The sequence below is a fragment of the Ovis aries genome, chromosome 10, assembly GCF_016772045.2.
Source record: "Ovis aries strain OAR_USU_Benz2616 breed Rambouillet chromosome 10, ARS-UI_Ramb_v3.0, whole genome shotgun sequence".
Lineage (NCBI taxonomy): Eukaryota > Metazoa > Chordata > Mammalia > Artiodactyla > Bovidae > Ovis > Ovis aries.
Window position 1 is genome coordinate 82,166,705 of NC_056063.1, and position 16,696 is coordinate 82,183,400.

The 16,696-nt window shown below is 44.7% G+C and overlaps 1 protein-coding gene across 2 annotated transcripts in view; it reads right to left on the minus strand.

The window, feature by feature from the left end:
- Positions 1 to 10,343: 10,343 nt before the first annotated feature.
- The window catches only part of NALF1 (NALCN channel auxiliary factor 1), a 610,419-nt gene continuing 604,066 nt past the window's right edge, over positions 10,344 to 16,696 (minus strand). The window contains exons 3-4 of one of the 2 annotated variants that reach the window (XM_042255047.2): positions 16,516 to 16,561; positions 14,543 to 14,656 (exon numbers count right to left, since the gene is read on the minus strand). In XM_042255047.2, the coding sequence (XP_042110981.1) occupies positions 16,539 to 16,561 (23 nt within the window). In that variant the 3' untranslated portion in view covers positions 14,543 to 14,656; positions 16,516 to 16,538. Of the gene's footprint in view, positions 14,657 to 16,515; positions 16,562 to 16,696 lie in introns of both variants that reach the window. The other variant, XM_012184938.5, reaches the window with a different exon arrangement.

The following is a 16,696-nucleotide window of genomic DNA, read 5'->3' on the forward strand; positions in this document are numbered from 1 at the left end:
TTAAAGCCACTAATTTTCAGACTTTTATTTCTCTGACTATAAAGTGGGGAGTTTAAAGCCCTGCCCCATCTTTTCCTTTAAGGTCTCCACTGTAGTCAGTCCTAGAAATTCCAGCCCACTGTCCTTGTGGTCACCATCGGTGAATAAATACTGTGATAGTCAGAGGTACCACATGCTTTGCATCCAGGTACCTTGCCTTTAACCAGCAGGTCATCCTGAGCATCCATGGGTGCAAATGTCTCTTGGCACATTAATACATGCAGAATTGTTTTGAACAGATACATTTTGGACCTTCCGACTTTAACTGCTAAGCAGATTTTTTTTTTTTTTTTTTTTTTACTACATGAGTTCTCAAAACCTTTTATATGAGCTTCCCTTGTAGCTCAGTTGGTAAAGAATCTGCCTGCAGTGCAGGAGACCTGGGTTCGATTCCTGGGTTGGGAAGATCCCCTGGAGAAGGAAATGGCAACCCACTCCAGTATCCTTGCCTGGAAAATCTCATGGACAGAGGGCTGCAGTCCATGGGGTCACAAAGAGTCGGGCACGACTGAGCGACTAACACTTACAGTATATGTATATAATTTTTCCCTAGATAATCTCGCTGAAGGAAGGCTCCTTGGCGCAGACTCTGGGTCTTGCGTCTTGCTTAGTCCCCTTTGATGCACCTTGATTACATTCTTGGAATGGCTCCCTGTATTCGTTTTCTATTGCTGTATAAGAATTTCCCACGAACGTGACTGCTTAAAAAAGTCCACTCTCTTCTCTCATATTTTCCGTGGGTAAGGAAGCCAGCTGTGATAAATCTAGGTCCACTCTTGGGCTCTCAAAAATCATCAACGAAGTGCTGACTAGGGAGGTGGTATCGAGGTCCACCTGGAGAGGGATTGACTTGGGTTTGCACAGTTCAGTTCCTTGGGTTGTGGGAACGAGGATTTGGGTTTCTTGACGATTGCTGGTCAGAGGCCATTGTCAGTGTCCAGAGACTGCCTCCAGCTCCCTGCCTGTGGGCTCCCCGACACATGCTCCCCCGGGAGTCAGGAAGTCAGATGATCAGTTATATCACATCATCGAACCATCACATCCACACAGGCACACATCTGTCGCCTTTTCCCTATTCTAGGGTAGGAAGCAAGTTACAGGACCTTCCCCAGCCCCCACGTACACACACTCAGAGGAGGCAATTAATCAGTGAGACAGGAGACAGGGTTCGTGTGCAGGCACATGACTATTCCAGAGTATTTCCCTCTCTCTCCCCTTTGTGGAGCAGTCTTTTGTTCCAGCTGCTCACAGTTCACTAACAACCTCACTTGAGGGGACGTGGTTAGGTTTATCCATGTTATGCATGAGCCAGACCGTCAGTTTTCCATTAACCCGTGCCTTCAGAAAGACGCAACGAGACGTGGCTCCATGGTGGCCGACTCAACAGACCCACCTGCTTTCCTGTCGTTCTCTCTCTGCTGTTCCCATCACCGACTCTGTCCCCTCCAGCCAGCGCTGGCTTCAGCTCTAGATGCAGAAAGGCACCAGGGAGCCAGGGGAATCAGGACGGAGTCAAGCTGTGGGACACAGAGGTGCCAGGGGGACATTCAGACCCAGGATATTCTGCCGCGCTCAGCAGATGGAACTCTCCAGGGGAATCCAGAAGACTTACCCCTGTGACCCAGCTGGCACCCTCCTCATGTGGCAAATATTGGCAGCTGTCAGTAGTTCACTGTGCAAACAACGTTTCTAGGAACCAACCACTCAGGTCTAATAGGACAGTTTTAAAATTTAAGCTCTGCTTTTCCCAAGCTATTTGTTTGTTTGTTTTTTTTTTGCCATGATTTGTGAGTGCCCAGGAAATATCATTTTTAATATTAAGCAAAGCAACAGTAGCTGTTATGGTGAACCAGGTACCAAAAGCACACAGAGCATATACCAAAGCCAAACAAAAATGACTTGGGGTGACTCACCACCTCACTGCTTTTCTCCCCCATTAGCTTGAATAGCTTTTACCATCTTAGCCACCAGGGAAGTCCCACATGGAGAGTTAACAGCATTTTATTGAAGTTTCAAAGCAGCATTTATACAAAAACCCACCCAACTCATAAAACTCAGTAGTGTACGTGGCGTTCTTCTCTTTGAAAAACACCTTCTTAACTAATTTGCTTTTTTATCTTTCCAAGATATGCCCCTTCCCATGTAACTTGGAACACAGTGGCCCACTTGGCTCCATGCGGTATTTCTGTTGGCTCATCATCTCATAACACTGTGGTACAATTGCCTCTGCATCAAGAATAAAAAAATTACTCCACCAACATTTGCTGATAACATTCTCTCTCCTGACCACTGGGCAGCTCATTATTCTCTAGGTAGAACAGGGAACATTAAAAAAAGATGTTCATTATTTTACATAAACTTTCTTTTTTTTAACCTAAAACTATTTTTAATTTATTATTGTACTTAATTCGTGTTTAATTTTGGTTGCCCTGCGTCTTCGTTGCTGGGTGGGCTTTCCCTAGTTGCAGACAGCGGGGGTGACTCTCTAGTTGGGGTCCAGAGGCTTCCGGTTGCAGCGGCTTCTCCTGTTGCGGAGCTCAGACTCTGGGGCGCGGAGGCTGCAGCCACGGCGGGATGTGGGCCCCACGGCCGTGGCTCCCGGCTCTGGAACACGGGCCTCATGGCTGTGGTGCAGGGGCTCCGCTGCTCCGTGGCACATGGGATCTCCCTGGATCAGGGCTCAAACCCAGGTCTCCTGCTCTGGCAGGCAGATTCTTTACCCCTGAGCCACCAGGGAAGCCCATGTTTTTTAAATGGGGAAAAAAAAAATATGCGTCTCTCTTTGGTTCTAAAAGCCAAGTAAAGAAGAAAGAATTAAAGGATCACTTGGGGAAATTAAATGTTTTTTTAAAACATAGGTATTTAGGAAATTATGGGAATTCTCCTGGTCACCCCACAGGGGGTGACTTCAGGAGCATTTCCCCTGCTGCAGATGACCCACGCTGCCACCAAGCTGCGCATACTGCTGTAGTGAGACATTCCGTAAGTCATGTGTCCTTAGCAATAGTGCAAGTGTTCTCCCTTTTAATAGAGTTCCTTCTGGAGAACAGTCATTTCCTCTGTCAATTTTGAGAGAATGAACCCCCATCACCACACCCCTGGGCACAAGATAATTTGGTCCCTTGGCAATAACAGATCGAGACCATAAAGTGAAAAGCACAGGTCCCAGTCCCTTTCAGCCACGTGCCTGTAGCTTTCATGGTCATAAACCTGTCACAATGGGAGATCCCATCTATTGCTCACCGAGACCAGAGCCCTGAACACTAGGGTGCATGCTTGCATGCTAGGTTGCTTCAGTGGTGTCCGACTCTTTGTGACCCCATGGACTGTAGCCTGTCAGGCTCCTCTGTCCATGGAATTCTCCAGGGAAAAATACTGGAGTGGATCGCCTTGCCCTCCTCCAGGGGATCTTCCTGACCTCGGGATCGAACCAGCATCTCCTGTGTCTACATCATTGACAGGCGAATTCTTTACCACTAGCGCCACCTGGGAAGTCCTGAACACGGGGGAAGTCTGTCTCAATTAACGTCAACTGGTTTTCCTAGGAATTCCACAGCCTCGTGGCATGATCACATTTAAACAGTATTGAACCCAAATTCTCATTCTAAGAGACTTGACAACTATTAAGCTGTGGATAGAACACTCTGTAAATAAATTCACTAATCTTGACCATCAAAAGGTGAGAAAAATGGGAGCTCCTTTTACCAGATGTTTTACTGCATTTCTCCTGTTTTCCTCACAACTAAAAGTGCAATTTCCTTTTTTTTTTTTTCCATTTAAGGCTAAAATTGAGTTTTATGTTTCATCAATCCAGGCACCTTCCCAGGTTGAGAGCAGAATTAAACGAAATGTCCTGTAAGGAGAAGAAGAAGGACTTGGCATTAGAAAAATCACGCTTGTGAGTTAGAGGAGTGGGATGGAGGAGGGAGGGAGGGAGGGGGTGTGTTTATACAGACAGCTGATCCCTGTGGCTTCACAGCAGAAACCAGCACCAGATTGTAAAGCAACTATCCTCCAGTTAAAAGTAAACAAGTAATACTTTGCAAATTTAAAGAAAAGAAGTCAAGCCTCATGTTGTTTTTAAAAAGTGAGGAGGGACTTCCTAGGTGGCTCAGTGGTAAAGAATCTACCTGCAATGCCAGAGACCTGGGTTTGATCCTTGGGTTGGGAAGATCCCCTGGAGGAGGGCATGGTAACCCACTCCAGCATTCTCGCCTGGAGAGTCCCATGGACAGAGGAGCCTGGCGGGCTACAGCCCATGGGGTCGCAGAGTCAGATAAGACTTAGGGACTAAACAGCAACAGCAACCACAAAGAAACATAGTTGGATCCAAGCACAGGGGCTGAGTATTTGTGTGACCTCGATCCACTTGCACGCTCTCTCTGAGACTTGAACCACCTCCAAAAATGTAGGTTAAAAACAATCTCTTATACGGGCTTGTGTGAGAACCAGAAATTATGAAAAGTGTCTGACAGATATTTAAAGAAAAAACGCCGTCTCCCTTGAAGCCTTCTTTGTCCTTCTGGGACAAATGACTCATCTCCTGACAGAGGTCTTCTTTGCCAAAGTTTTAATCATCGTCATGTTTAGAGAGTAGGCTTGGCTTTCCCGCACTGTCCACTTCGCCTGGATTGATACGGCCGAGGATTTACCAGAAGGACAAGAGAAAGCCCTGGGTCTTGGAATGAACCACAGCTGAAGTGCCCACTGGGTGTGGAAGGGAGCGAAAGGTAAACGTAGAAACTGTGCGTCTGGTATTTAGAGCGAATGTCACCCTAACCTGGAGCACATGCCACGCTGCTGGGGAGTGATCCCACTGGGATGCCTGCTCAGGGGTCCAGTCGCACACAGGTTGGCTGTGGTCCTGAGTCTGTTCTTCCCGGCTCCTTTATTTGATGAATAGCCACTCCGGAAAATTGAGATTCCTTTCTGATTTTTCTTTTCCTTTTGCCTTTCACTTGTCTTTGTCAGTCATGCTGAGGAAAATGATCAAGCCCCATTCGTTCTGCATCATAGTATTTCTCCGGCTCACCCCTCTCCTTTGCTGTTGAGCTTGTTCAGATTCTCCTCATATCTCGTCAACATTACAGTCCCTTCCTGCCTTAATGCCCTCCGTCTGCACTCTACTGCCTCCAAGGGAAAAAATGTTCATGCGTAAATCTCACTGCACGTGTGCTTAGTTGCTAAGTCATGTCCAACCCTGCGTAACCTAGTCACTCGGTCGTGTCCGACTCACGGACTGTAGCCCACCAGGCTCCTCTGTCCATGGGATAGTTCAAGCTAGAATACTGGAGTGGGTTGCCGTTTCCTTCTCCAGGGGATCTCACCCATCCAGGGATCAAACTCGTGTCTCCTATATTTCCTGCATTGCAGGAGAATTCTTCACGCACTGAATCACTGGGGATGTCCATGAAGCTCATTATGCGGTGTTACTTTTAAAAACATTTTCTCATGGCTTTCTCTTACATTGGGGGTCAGATCCAGACTTCCAGGCTGGGTTATGAGGTCCACCTCTTGTCTCTCCATCCATAAGGCTTTCCTGTACTTTTCTGTGACCTGCAGGAAGCTTCCTTCAGCTCCCGTGTCTTTGGATGAGACCACAATTTCTGTCTACGCTCTGACTGCTTGACTCCGACTTGATCATTTCTTGTTTGGTATTCATTTGTTTGGCTGTGTTGGGTCTTAGTTGGGGCACACAAAGTCTTCACTGCATCATAGGAGATCTTTCATGGAGGCGCACAGACTCTCTAGTCACTGCCGGAGGACTTAGTTGCTTCAGGGCTTGCAGGATCTTAGTTCCCTGAGCAGGGATTGAACCCGCATCCCCTGCATTGAAAGGCAGATATTCTTAACCACCGGCCACCAGGGAAGTCCTCAAATTGATTACTAAGATGTGACTTTATCTGTGGAACTTTCATTTCTACCAAGCAGAGTTAAGTGTTCCACGGTCCAGTTTGCAAGCTCAGGACTCACCTCTGCTTTATAATCATACGTCCGTCCTTCTCCCACTCTGGTCTAAGAACTTCTGGAAAACCAGAAATAACTTCTTTCATTGTCTGTTTCCCCAAAGCCTAGCTTGGTCCCAGTGACAGGGAGGATTCTCAGTTTTTCTTTTCCAGTGAAGGAATGAAAGTCACAAGTGTGGGCAGTTTATGTCTGTTTCATGTAAACGAATGAATAAAGATGTAACACGTGCAGGATGTGTGTTCAGTCGCGATGTCGAGTCCAACTCTTTGTGACCCCATGGACTGTAGCCCGCCAGGCTTTCCTGTCCTTCGTCATTTCCTGGAGTGTGCTCAAACAGGCAAACTCTTCTCAAAATAATAATAATAATAAAGCATTAGGTATTGATTTGAATCTTCAGGTTCTTTTTCTCTTTCTGAAAACTTCCACACAGCATAAAAGAAGAACAGAAATGTACGTAACGCTAATTTGACTACCGTAAGATATAGTTTTATTATCCAGAAATTTTCTTGCCATTCATCCTGTGATTTAAAATCCAAACGCCACCCCGGCTCCCACACATCTTGCTCTGATTTGAGCTTGACTGCAGAGCAGGACGGGGCCTCAGTCCCCTCTGGTGGGAGAATGTCAGTGACCAAGGCGCATGTCGGGGAGGCCTGAGGGGGTACCTTCAGGACGGTGAGCCGTGAGCCTGCCAGAGACTCTGTGGCCAGGGCTCAAACAACACGGCACCCAAGCCTCACTGCTTTCCCTCCGGTGTCACAAAAAGTAAATTTTCACTTTCCACTCACCTTGGGGAAGAGCTTGAAGCAGGAACAGAAGAATGATTGATGGTCAAGTTTGCAGCCAAAAAGGAAGAGAGCAGGCGTTGACCTGTTTTCAGGAATGAAATCACGTGCTGATTGTATGCATTAAATATGTATTTTTCAGGATTAAGCTGTTATTTGTCACTGCACGCGTGAGCATGCTAAGTTGCTACAGTCGTGTTTGACTATGCAACCCCCTGGAGTGTAGCCCACCAGGCTCCTCCGTCCATGGGCTTCTCCAGGCAAGAATACTGGAGTGGGGTGCCATTTCCTCCTCCAGGGGGATCTTCCCGACCCAGGATCGAACCCCTGACTCTTACGTCTCCTGTATTGGCAAGCAGATTATTTATTGCTACAGACAGCTGGGAAGCCCCCATTACAATGTATGTAAATCTTCTAACCCCAAAAAAGTCAAAGTCATTGTTTGCGATGTATTCTGAGAGTATTATTATATTAGTAGTTTTCAGATTCTCTAACAGTTTCCCTAAGTCATTTTGAAAAGAATATTTCTTTGTGAGTCATTGCAATAAATTAGTGCATTCAAGTTTTCACTAGAAATTTAAAGGGTCTTAGTTGCTCTAATAATGCAATATTTAATATATCTTACACTTTTAATATTGTTTGTTCTGATGACAGGCAACATGATTTAACAGCAGAAACCCTGACACAGGTATAGATCATTTTAATATCTAAAAGCTGAGAGAGCAAGAGAGCGAAAGACAGAGAGACAGAAAAAGAGAGGGGGAGAGAGCAGGAGAGAGAGAGAAATAGAGACGGCAGGGGACGGAGGGTGTGGAGAAAGAGAGAGGGTGGGACAGGCTGAGGAGGAAGAACTCGGGATAAATGCAGGTAATTAAACCTGTTTGTAATAACCTGAAGATTTCGTCTGATACGTATTGAGCCTAACAGATGAGTAGGAAGATTTTAATTTCAAGAGTTTTAGTGAACAGGGTATGACTCTGCAAAAATCCATAGGAAATGTGAAGAGAACTAGGAAGCTAAAAAAAAAAAAAAAAAAAGAGTTTCTGAAAACCCATAGGAATTAAACAAAAAGGTATGTTGTCTTAAAGGGAGAGGGAAAAACCGAAAACTGCCAAATTTGAGACTCTAATTATGATTAAAAAAAAAAAAAACCAGAGAAGGTCTTATGTATGTTTTATATATTCATTCATCCTGCTGTGTATTTCGTACATCCAAACTCTCATTTCGCTGCATCACATCTCAGGAAAACCGCATTAAAGCAAAGCACTGGCTCGTCTTGAATTCTGCTTAGGTTTCACCAGGAATTTCACCAAAACTGAGTCACTTCTTAGAGACTTAGAAAAGAGCTTTGCTCCTTTCAGTTTTCCCTTGCTGATAACGCTTGCACACCCTTTAGACTAAGGAGAAGGAGAATAGATGGTATTGTTTCTAGCATTTAAAAACAGTGACATCCTTGGCCAGGGCTTAGCAACACCGTGGTTAGATCCCGAGGTCATCACAGGGTTTATCCAGGGCCATCACGAAGGTGGACGTTGAGCCAAGAGGGCACTGGGCCAATAGCCACTCAGATTGCCTTCAGTCCACAGCAGTGGGCCACTGGTCTTCTGGACAGATTGATAACAGCAGCAGAAATTTTTTCTTTAACTGTGTTGCTCCATTTTTTTTGCATACCATATACAGATATAGCCAAGAATAAAAAATAAAAATGAGACAAAGAGAAAAAGTCGTTAAGCTTAGTACTGAAATCTTTGAAGGTAACTAGATTATTTTTTGAGACTCAGTCAACAAGATGATCAAACGTAATATGCATATTTTCAAAAGGAAGTTTAGCCAGTGCTATTTTGAGTGGGGTCAACTGCGACAGCAACGTTATGGTACTGAAAGAGCTAATTCACTTAAAAAGAGTAATCCAGCCAACCAGAGAAATGGTACAAACAAACCTTAGCAACGTCTTTTACATCTTTTTAGTATTTGTAATATTTAATATTTTAAGGATTTAAGTTTGACATTTAAGAAGTAAAGCATTTCTCTAGCTGCTAGTGCACCACGTGAAGGTTCTGTGAAACGTGCGTGTTTTCACATCTCTTAGAGCTGAGTGTCATTACGACTTAGGCTCTGTTTCTGTTTACTTAAAAATTGTACTTGAGTGAATTTAGAATAAGAATTTTAAAATAACATATGTGTTTGCATAGCTGTCCATGTTTTTAATATATCACACATCATTAACAGAACTAAAAAAGTGGAAATATTGAGTTTCGGTGCAAATATTAAAAAGCTTATTATTGATATGGAAACTAAAGGAAGAAAAAATAAAAACTAGAAGAGCAGTCAAGTGTTCCCCACCCACCCCCCCAACTCCTCCACCACACGGCTTGCAGGATGGAAGGCAGGCCCAGGGAGTGAAAGTGCTAAATCCTAACCACCAGCCCACCAGACGCCGCCCCACTCTCACTATAAAAAGCTGCCATAGATTAGCACCCTTTCTCCTTATATACACACGCGCGCATAGACAGTCAGGTACCCACCTGTGGTTCTAGTGAAGAGAAGACGTGCTTTTCATCCTTTTGCACGTTGTACACCTCCCGTAGCAACACCACTGTCAATTAGGGTATTACCAGGAAAGGACTAAAACAGTGCCTGAGACTGGTCAATAATTTAATGTCGTCCAGATGCCAAATGTCATTTGCCAATTCAGCTTTGGCATATGGACCTGACACCCAACTACATCTTTTGTTAATTTTTTTTCCTGATTAAAGTGAGGGTTTTATTCGTTCATACAAAATCCATTTTTACTTTCCTTCCTGCCTGCCTGCCTGCCTGTTATTTTCCTTGCTGCCTTCTTTTGTTTTAAAGACTGTGTTCGTGTATCCTCAGTCGCTTGCCACATTCGACTCTTTGTGACCGCATGGACTGTAGCCCGCCAGGCTCCTCTGTCCATGGGATTCTCCAGGCGAGAATACTGGAGTGGGTTGCCATGCTGTCCTCCAGGGGATCTTCCTGACCCAGGGATCGCACCCTCCTGCTCTTCAGGGATTGTCTCCTGCTTTGCAGGCAGATTCTTTGCCGCAGAGCCACTGGGGAGGCCCCTTCAATGACTGCACGTTCTAATAATTAATGGTACCAATTCACTGATAAGGAACTAAATTCCTTTTTTTCTAATGATGTTGTTATTTAAAAGAACAACGGTGGCTTACTATTTGCAGGATAGGAGAACAATATTATCTTTTTAATGAAAGAAAAGTCCGCACAATATATCACCAAACGTCAATGTGATAGGAATAATACAGAACTCCACTTATGTTATCTGACATTTGGTTTTGCAGTATCAACATATTCTCCAAACTGGGATTTCTCTACTGTAGGGAAAAAAAGACAATAATAAATATGGAGAAGTCTGTTTCATACATTTGTAGGAAAATTGTTACTCTTGATTTTCAACATGTTTTCAGAAATAATTGTTTAAAAAGCTGGTTTAAGCTTCTACATTCAAAAAACTAAGGTCATGACATCTGGTCCCATCATTTTATGGCAAATAAATGGGGAGAAAGTGGAAACAGTGACAGATTTTATTTTTGGGGGTTCAAAATCACTACAGATCGTGACTGCAGCCATAAATTAAAGGGTGCTTGCTCCTTGGAAGAAAAGCTTTGACAAACCTAGATAGTATATTAAAAGGCAGAGACATCACTGTGTCGACAAAGGTCAGTATAGCCAAAGCTGTGGTTTTTCCAGCAGTCATGTACAGATGTGAGAGTTGGACCATAAAGAAGGCTGAGAACCAAAGAACTGATGCTTTCAAACTGTGGTGTTGGAGAAGACTCTTGAGAGTCCCTTGGACTGCAAGGAGATCCAACCAGTCAATAATAAAGGAAATCAACCCTGAATATTCACTGGAAGGACTGAAGCGGAAGCTCCAATACTTTGGCCACCTGATTCAAAGAGCTGACTTCAAATTGACTGGAAAAGACCTCAGTGCTGGAGAAGATTAAAGTCCGGAGGAGAAGGGGCAACAGAGGATGAGATGTTTGAATGGCACCATCTACACAATGGGCATGAGTTTGAACAAACTCCAGGAGATGGTGAAGGACAGGGAAGCCTGGCGTGCCGCAGTCCATGAGGTCGTAAATAGTTGGACACGACTTAATGACTGAAGGACAGCAACAGTATTGTAATCCATTATCTGCTCTTCAGCGGTCACCCAGCATGAGGAAAAGAGAATAAGATGATGATGAAGGGGTAGGGCCTGAGTTTTTTTCTGTGCAGAACATCAAGCATGTTATGGAGTGGGAGAGCCACTGCTGACGATCCTTGGATGTGGGGAGATCTGCATTCTAGGTGAGTTTACGGGCTCAGCCGTATCTGACTCTTTGCGAAACCGTGGACTGCAGTCCGCCAAGCTCCTCTGTCTACGGCATTCTCAATGGCTGTTCCTTAATTTTGTCAAGGAGCCAGTGTCTATTTGAATCGATTAGGTGATCAGAGGAAAAGCTGCTTTAGCTCGCTGAGTCCGTGGAAAGGCCACAGGGAAGGGGTTGTGCGTTTACCATCTCGAACATTGGGCAGAGAGAGCCCTCTCACTGTGGAGTACATGGCAAGCAAAGACTAGACCAGAATTACAGGCGATTCCAGTGCAGGCTGACAAGGCTTTCCCCTCCCCACCCCGCCCTCCCCTCCTCACCTAGATGAGAAGTGCATACTCAGGACCCTGCGCTGTTTCTCCCAGCTGTTGAACTTGCCTTTTGGAGGACTTAACTCTCACCGACAGTAGTGGTGGTTTTGCTTTCCCTCTTTGGGCTGCCACTTACCCAAACCAAAGCTAAAACAGTGGCAGGTGGAGCCTTCCAGTCCCTTTCTATTGGACAAGAACCTCAATCATGTGCACAAAGAGGTTAGTATGAACAGAAAATGAAACCCCGTTGTCAAGGGATGCTCTGTGTCAGCATTTGGCCCAGTGTCTAGAAGCATAAGTTCTTGGCATCCCAGGAAGAGTGGGTGCAGCTTGCATCTGGGTTGTTGCGTCATCTTCCTGAAGGAGTGGAAACGCCTCTGGCAAGAACAGAAGCAGGAGGAACGTTGAAGGAAGGGACAGCAGCGGGGTGGTATTTGCCGGGCAGAGGGAGGTGAAGGCCAGGACACACTTTGCTCTGGTCATTTTCTTAAAGTTGTGAAGAGGTCAGTGGAAAAGGAGTTCAGCGGCTAAGCTCCTCCTCCTGAGTCCTCATCTATCCCTCCCCTTCCAGTAGTCACGCTCTCTACCCCTTCTCATTGCACCCTCAGCTCCACTGAAACCTATAAGCACTGGTGAGGCCCTACCAAAACTCTCTTCTCAAAGTGTCACAAAATGCACTGCAGTCACTGTGTCCCCCAGCCACTGCCCCCAAAAACAGCACCATCGTTTCCATATGTTACAAATACTGTGCCTGTGTGTGCGCACGTGTGAATGTGTGTTTGCATTTGCATAAAAAACTATTTTCAAAAAAAGGAACAAAAACTGGAGAATTTTGCATTTTAGGTGGTTTTTTTTTTTTTTTTGTATTTGTGCAGACCGTTTTAGGATTTTCAGTCTCAACAAAACACTATTAAAACAAAGAATCTAGTAAAATATTTGTGCATGTACTGCTAAACAATTCTAGCAATTTTATTAAGCAATACCTTTATTATTTTGAATATTCTTAACAGACTGGAACAAAACAGGTTTTTGTTTCTTTTTATTCAAAACAAAATATGCATACTGTAACGCGTGTCGCAGAGTTAGGTATGATGCAGAGATTAAAGTTTTGTTTCAACAAAAACAAATGCCTGGGGGAATTTCATAGCTAGAAGGTTAAGAACTAAATTTTGTTCGCTAAGAGGACCTGTTCCACGGTTTACCTTCATCTCCCAGCTGTACAGCAGTCATCCCTGAATCGCAGTTCCCGAGTGTAGTTAGAGAATAGTAAGGAATGTGAAGTGGTTATTTTTTAAAATTATTTGTTTTGTTTGTTTTAAAAACAGCCCTTATTAACTCTTCCTTTCACTGATTCTACTGTAAACTCATAAAAGCCTTGTTTGTTTTTAAGAAAGCAAATTCATAGACACTCAGTGGGTGAAATGTTCCCACAAAAAGGAAAAATACAGACAGAGCGATCGGAGTTCTCCTCTCGTCTTCAGCTACCTAGAGCATGGGACAGTGACAGCGATTCTGTACTTGAATGGAGATGGCTGCCCTACTTTTTTGAAAAGAAGGTCTTTTCCTTAATGCTGAGTTGGATACACTTTATACCTGGAGGAATTAAAAACCCTGTGTGTGGGAATACCGGGCTGAAACGGTCTAGATTCTGTGTGCAGCAGGCGTCTGTGCACGTCTGCCAACTCCCCCACAACAGAAAAGGAGGGAAAAGAAGTCCAGATTTGAGTCCTCGGATTCCTTTCCCCCTGACTGTGGGCGGCACATGCTCGAGTATTCCTGCACCAGAACTGAAATTCTAATGAAAGCCCAGATGCCAGCGGGCTTCGGGGGGGGGGTGTCCCCACCTCCTCACACCCCCTACCCTGGGTGGCTGCTTCCAGCCACCTGACCAGCAAGGAAGGCCCGGGGCCCTTGGGATGAACCCAGTGGAGTTCAAGGTAATTTTCTTTGCTTTTTTATTTTCAACATAAAGATGTGTTAACTGTCTGATGCCACCTGTTAAGGAGAGCACTTGTTTGTTCAGCTAGAAGGGGGCCCCCCTTTCTGCAACAGTGGCTCAGAGGCCCAGCAGAGCAGGCGCTGTGCCCCCGAGGCGACAAGGACTGAAGCAAGCGATGGCATCTGCTGGGGAGGGAGGCCCCGGGCGGGCAGGGTGGGGGGCGTGGGTTCCTTAGGCAGGAGGGAGAGTTAGGGAGCTTTTTATTTTATTTTTTTCTTGTTTTCTTTTTTTTTTGTCTTTTTTCCTTTTTTATGATTTTTTTGTGTGTTTGTGTGTGTGTTGTAGTTTTTTTGTTGTTTTTTTTGTTTGGTTTTTTTTTTGCTATACCGCAAGGTCATAGCTGTCATTCCGCTAATAGAAACAGACAGGACATGAGACAGAACTATCTGATAAACACACACAATGACTAGAAATATATATATATATATATAGAGAGAGAGAGAGAGAGAGAGACAGTGAAAAGACTTAGTTTACCTCTGAGAAACCATCCCCCAAAATAAAGCCTGTATTAACAAGTGCAAAAACAAAACAGATAAACTCAAGTCCAAAGGAAAGCAAAGAAAACCTCCAAACATTAAAACACAGTGTATAAAATGGTGTGAGAAATCGAAGTCACTTTCCAGCCTTTTAGTCCGTAAAAAGCTGTGTGTGTATGTGTGTGTGTGTGGTGTGTGTGTGTGTGTGTGGTGTGTATGTGTGTGGTATATGTGTGTGTGTGTCTCCTGGTTTGGATTCAGGCCATTCAGGCCTTGCGCCAAGGGATGCACGCACAGATCCGGTACCCAGGCAGGGATGTGCGCGCAGGTCCAGTACCCAGGCAGGGATGCGCCCACAAGCCCGGTACCCAGGCGCGGATGTACGTGGGTAGGCGGCCGGGGCGGCGAGGACGCTCCAGGGTGCGGAGTCCCTACTCCTCGCTGGCCGAGCGCTCGTCCAGCGCGTGGACGCCCCCGACGCCCAGGGCCGTGGCGTTGTGCGCCGCTGAGGCCGTGAGGACCGTGTGGAGAAGCATCAGCACGAGGACGCACAGTCTAAGTCTGCTGGGGCCCAGCCTGGGCGCCGACGAGGCCGAGAGCGACGTCCGGGGACAGCCGCCGCCTCTGTCCACTGCCCCCTTGGAGGGGCTCTTGGGTTTTGCTTCTCTCCTGACGTCACAGCATTCTGGTTCATCATTGGTTAGAAAGGTTTCGTAGAGCCCTGGGTGGGGGATGAAGAAAGCGCAGGGTTAGCCGGAAGGAAGGTGGGCAGGGAGGTGCTCAGGGCAGAGGGCAGCGGGTGACCTGAATGTCTGATCCAGCGCATCGTCATAGCCAGTGCAGAGGAAGGTCACGGCACTACAGTCTGGGTCCACGGCCCCCCGTGCTCCCACACCAGCACTTTTAGGTTCCTCGCTGTTCTTTTTTGGACTCTTGGTGGTCACCCCCTGAAAGTTCTGGCTTGTGATGGATATTCGGGGATGAAAGATTTCATTGCATCCAAATCAGAATCCCACGTTCTGGATCCATGTGGTGCCACCAAAGACATTCAGCCACCATTATTTTTTCCTTTAATAGGACTGTGATTAATTAATGCAATGCATAAAGGGACACCACCTGGTCATACTTTAGCATATTTCATTTAGGAAATAACCACCCCACTGTAATACCAGAGCTACAGGGACCATGTCAATAATCACCTCCTTTCCGGAACCTTACCACGGTTCCCATCTCCCTTTCTTGATGAATCGGCTTAGCCATCTACACACCGAGTGGGTGACCCTTTTCCGAACACGTCTCTTATTCTTCCATTTGCTATTATCCTACTGATGCCTGCTTAAACTGAAGCCGTTATTGTCTTCTGCCTGGACCTCTGCCCCATGCTTCTCCCTTTCCAGTTCTCCAGCATTGCTTTTCAGTAATTGTGGGTGTAACTCATCTCTCACTCTTATTTTCTCTCTCTTTTTTTTTTTTCCTTCCCTAGTCAACAGAATCTCAATCACTCTTCTTCCTCTAAAAATACACACTGTTCTTACTTTTAAATTGACAAATGGATATTTTGGAAACTTTTGATGGGTGAAAAAATAAAACAACTGGCTTTCTATAACCTCTCCAATCTCATTTCTTGTTACATCATATATAACATTTTTATGAGGTTACTTAAGCCATTTTTTATCTTTTGACTTGACTGAAACACTTTCTTATGAGAGCATGATGTTTCTACATCAATTTTATTGTTGCTCTTAAGCTTGAAAAACTTAAAAATGATGATAGAGTAGCTGTAAGGATTAAATATGATTATGTATGTAAAGTGCTTGACTCAGGATATAGCGCAGAGAAATAACTTGAAAAAATCGGGCTACTCTGAATTGTAATCACTATTCTTAATAATGTCTCAGGCTTCCCTGGTGGCTCAGATAGTAAAGAATCCACCTGCCAAAGCAGGAGACCTGGGTCCCATCCCTGGGTCAGGAAGATCCCCTGGCAAAGGGAATGGCTACCCACTCCCGTGTTCTTGCCTGGAGAATCCCACAGACAGAGGAGCCTGGAGGGCTACAGTCCATGTGGTCAACAAGCATTGGATACAACTAAGTGACTAACACACACAATAATGTCTCATTGACTCTACTTAATTCATGAAATAAAGTCTCCAGGGTCCTCTTTCAGACTCACTGCTCAGGGCTCCAGACATCCTGAACTACTGGCAGTTCTCAGAACATGTGACACTTTCACCCAAATCTGTACCACATGGCCCAAGCTTCTTTCTGGAACTTTCTCCATCGATTCATATCTTTAATTTTTCCTTCAATAGAGCAATTATATTTTTTCTTTTAATCACAATTGCTCATTTTCATGTCAATTTCCTTACTTATGTGTCACTGTATGAGCAAAATCTATATAGTATCAGCCTCACATTCCCAAAATGTTGCAGAATGTCTGAATAAAATAGATACTTAATGAGATTTGTTACATGAATAAACTCAATATATAGTTACTCAGTAAAAGAGTCTATTAAATAATACACAATGCAACCTTCATTTCTTAAAAAAATGACCAAGGTATCCTTATAATGATGCTTACAATAGTCATTTCTTCTTAGGCATTCAAAGGTAAACTTCACCTTCGCCTAGGTAGAATATGGAAAAAAAAAAACTGAATTAATGAGGTCTGCAGCTCTGACATTTTTATTGTATGATATTTCTTTTTTCAAAATAAGATACCTCATTGGTAGACTAGTCATTTATTGAAGTATATAAGTTTT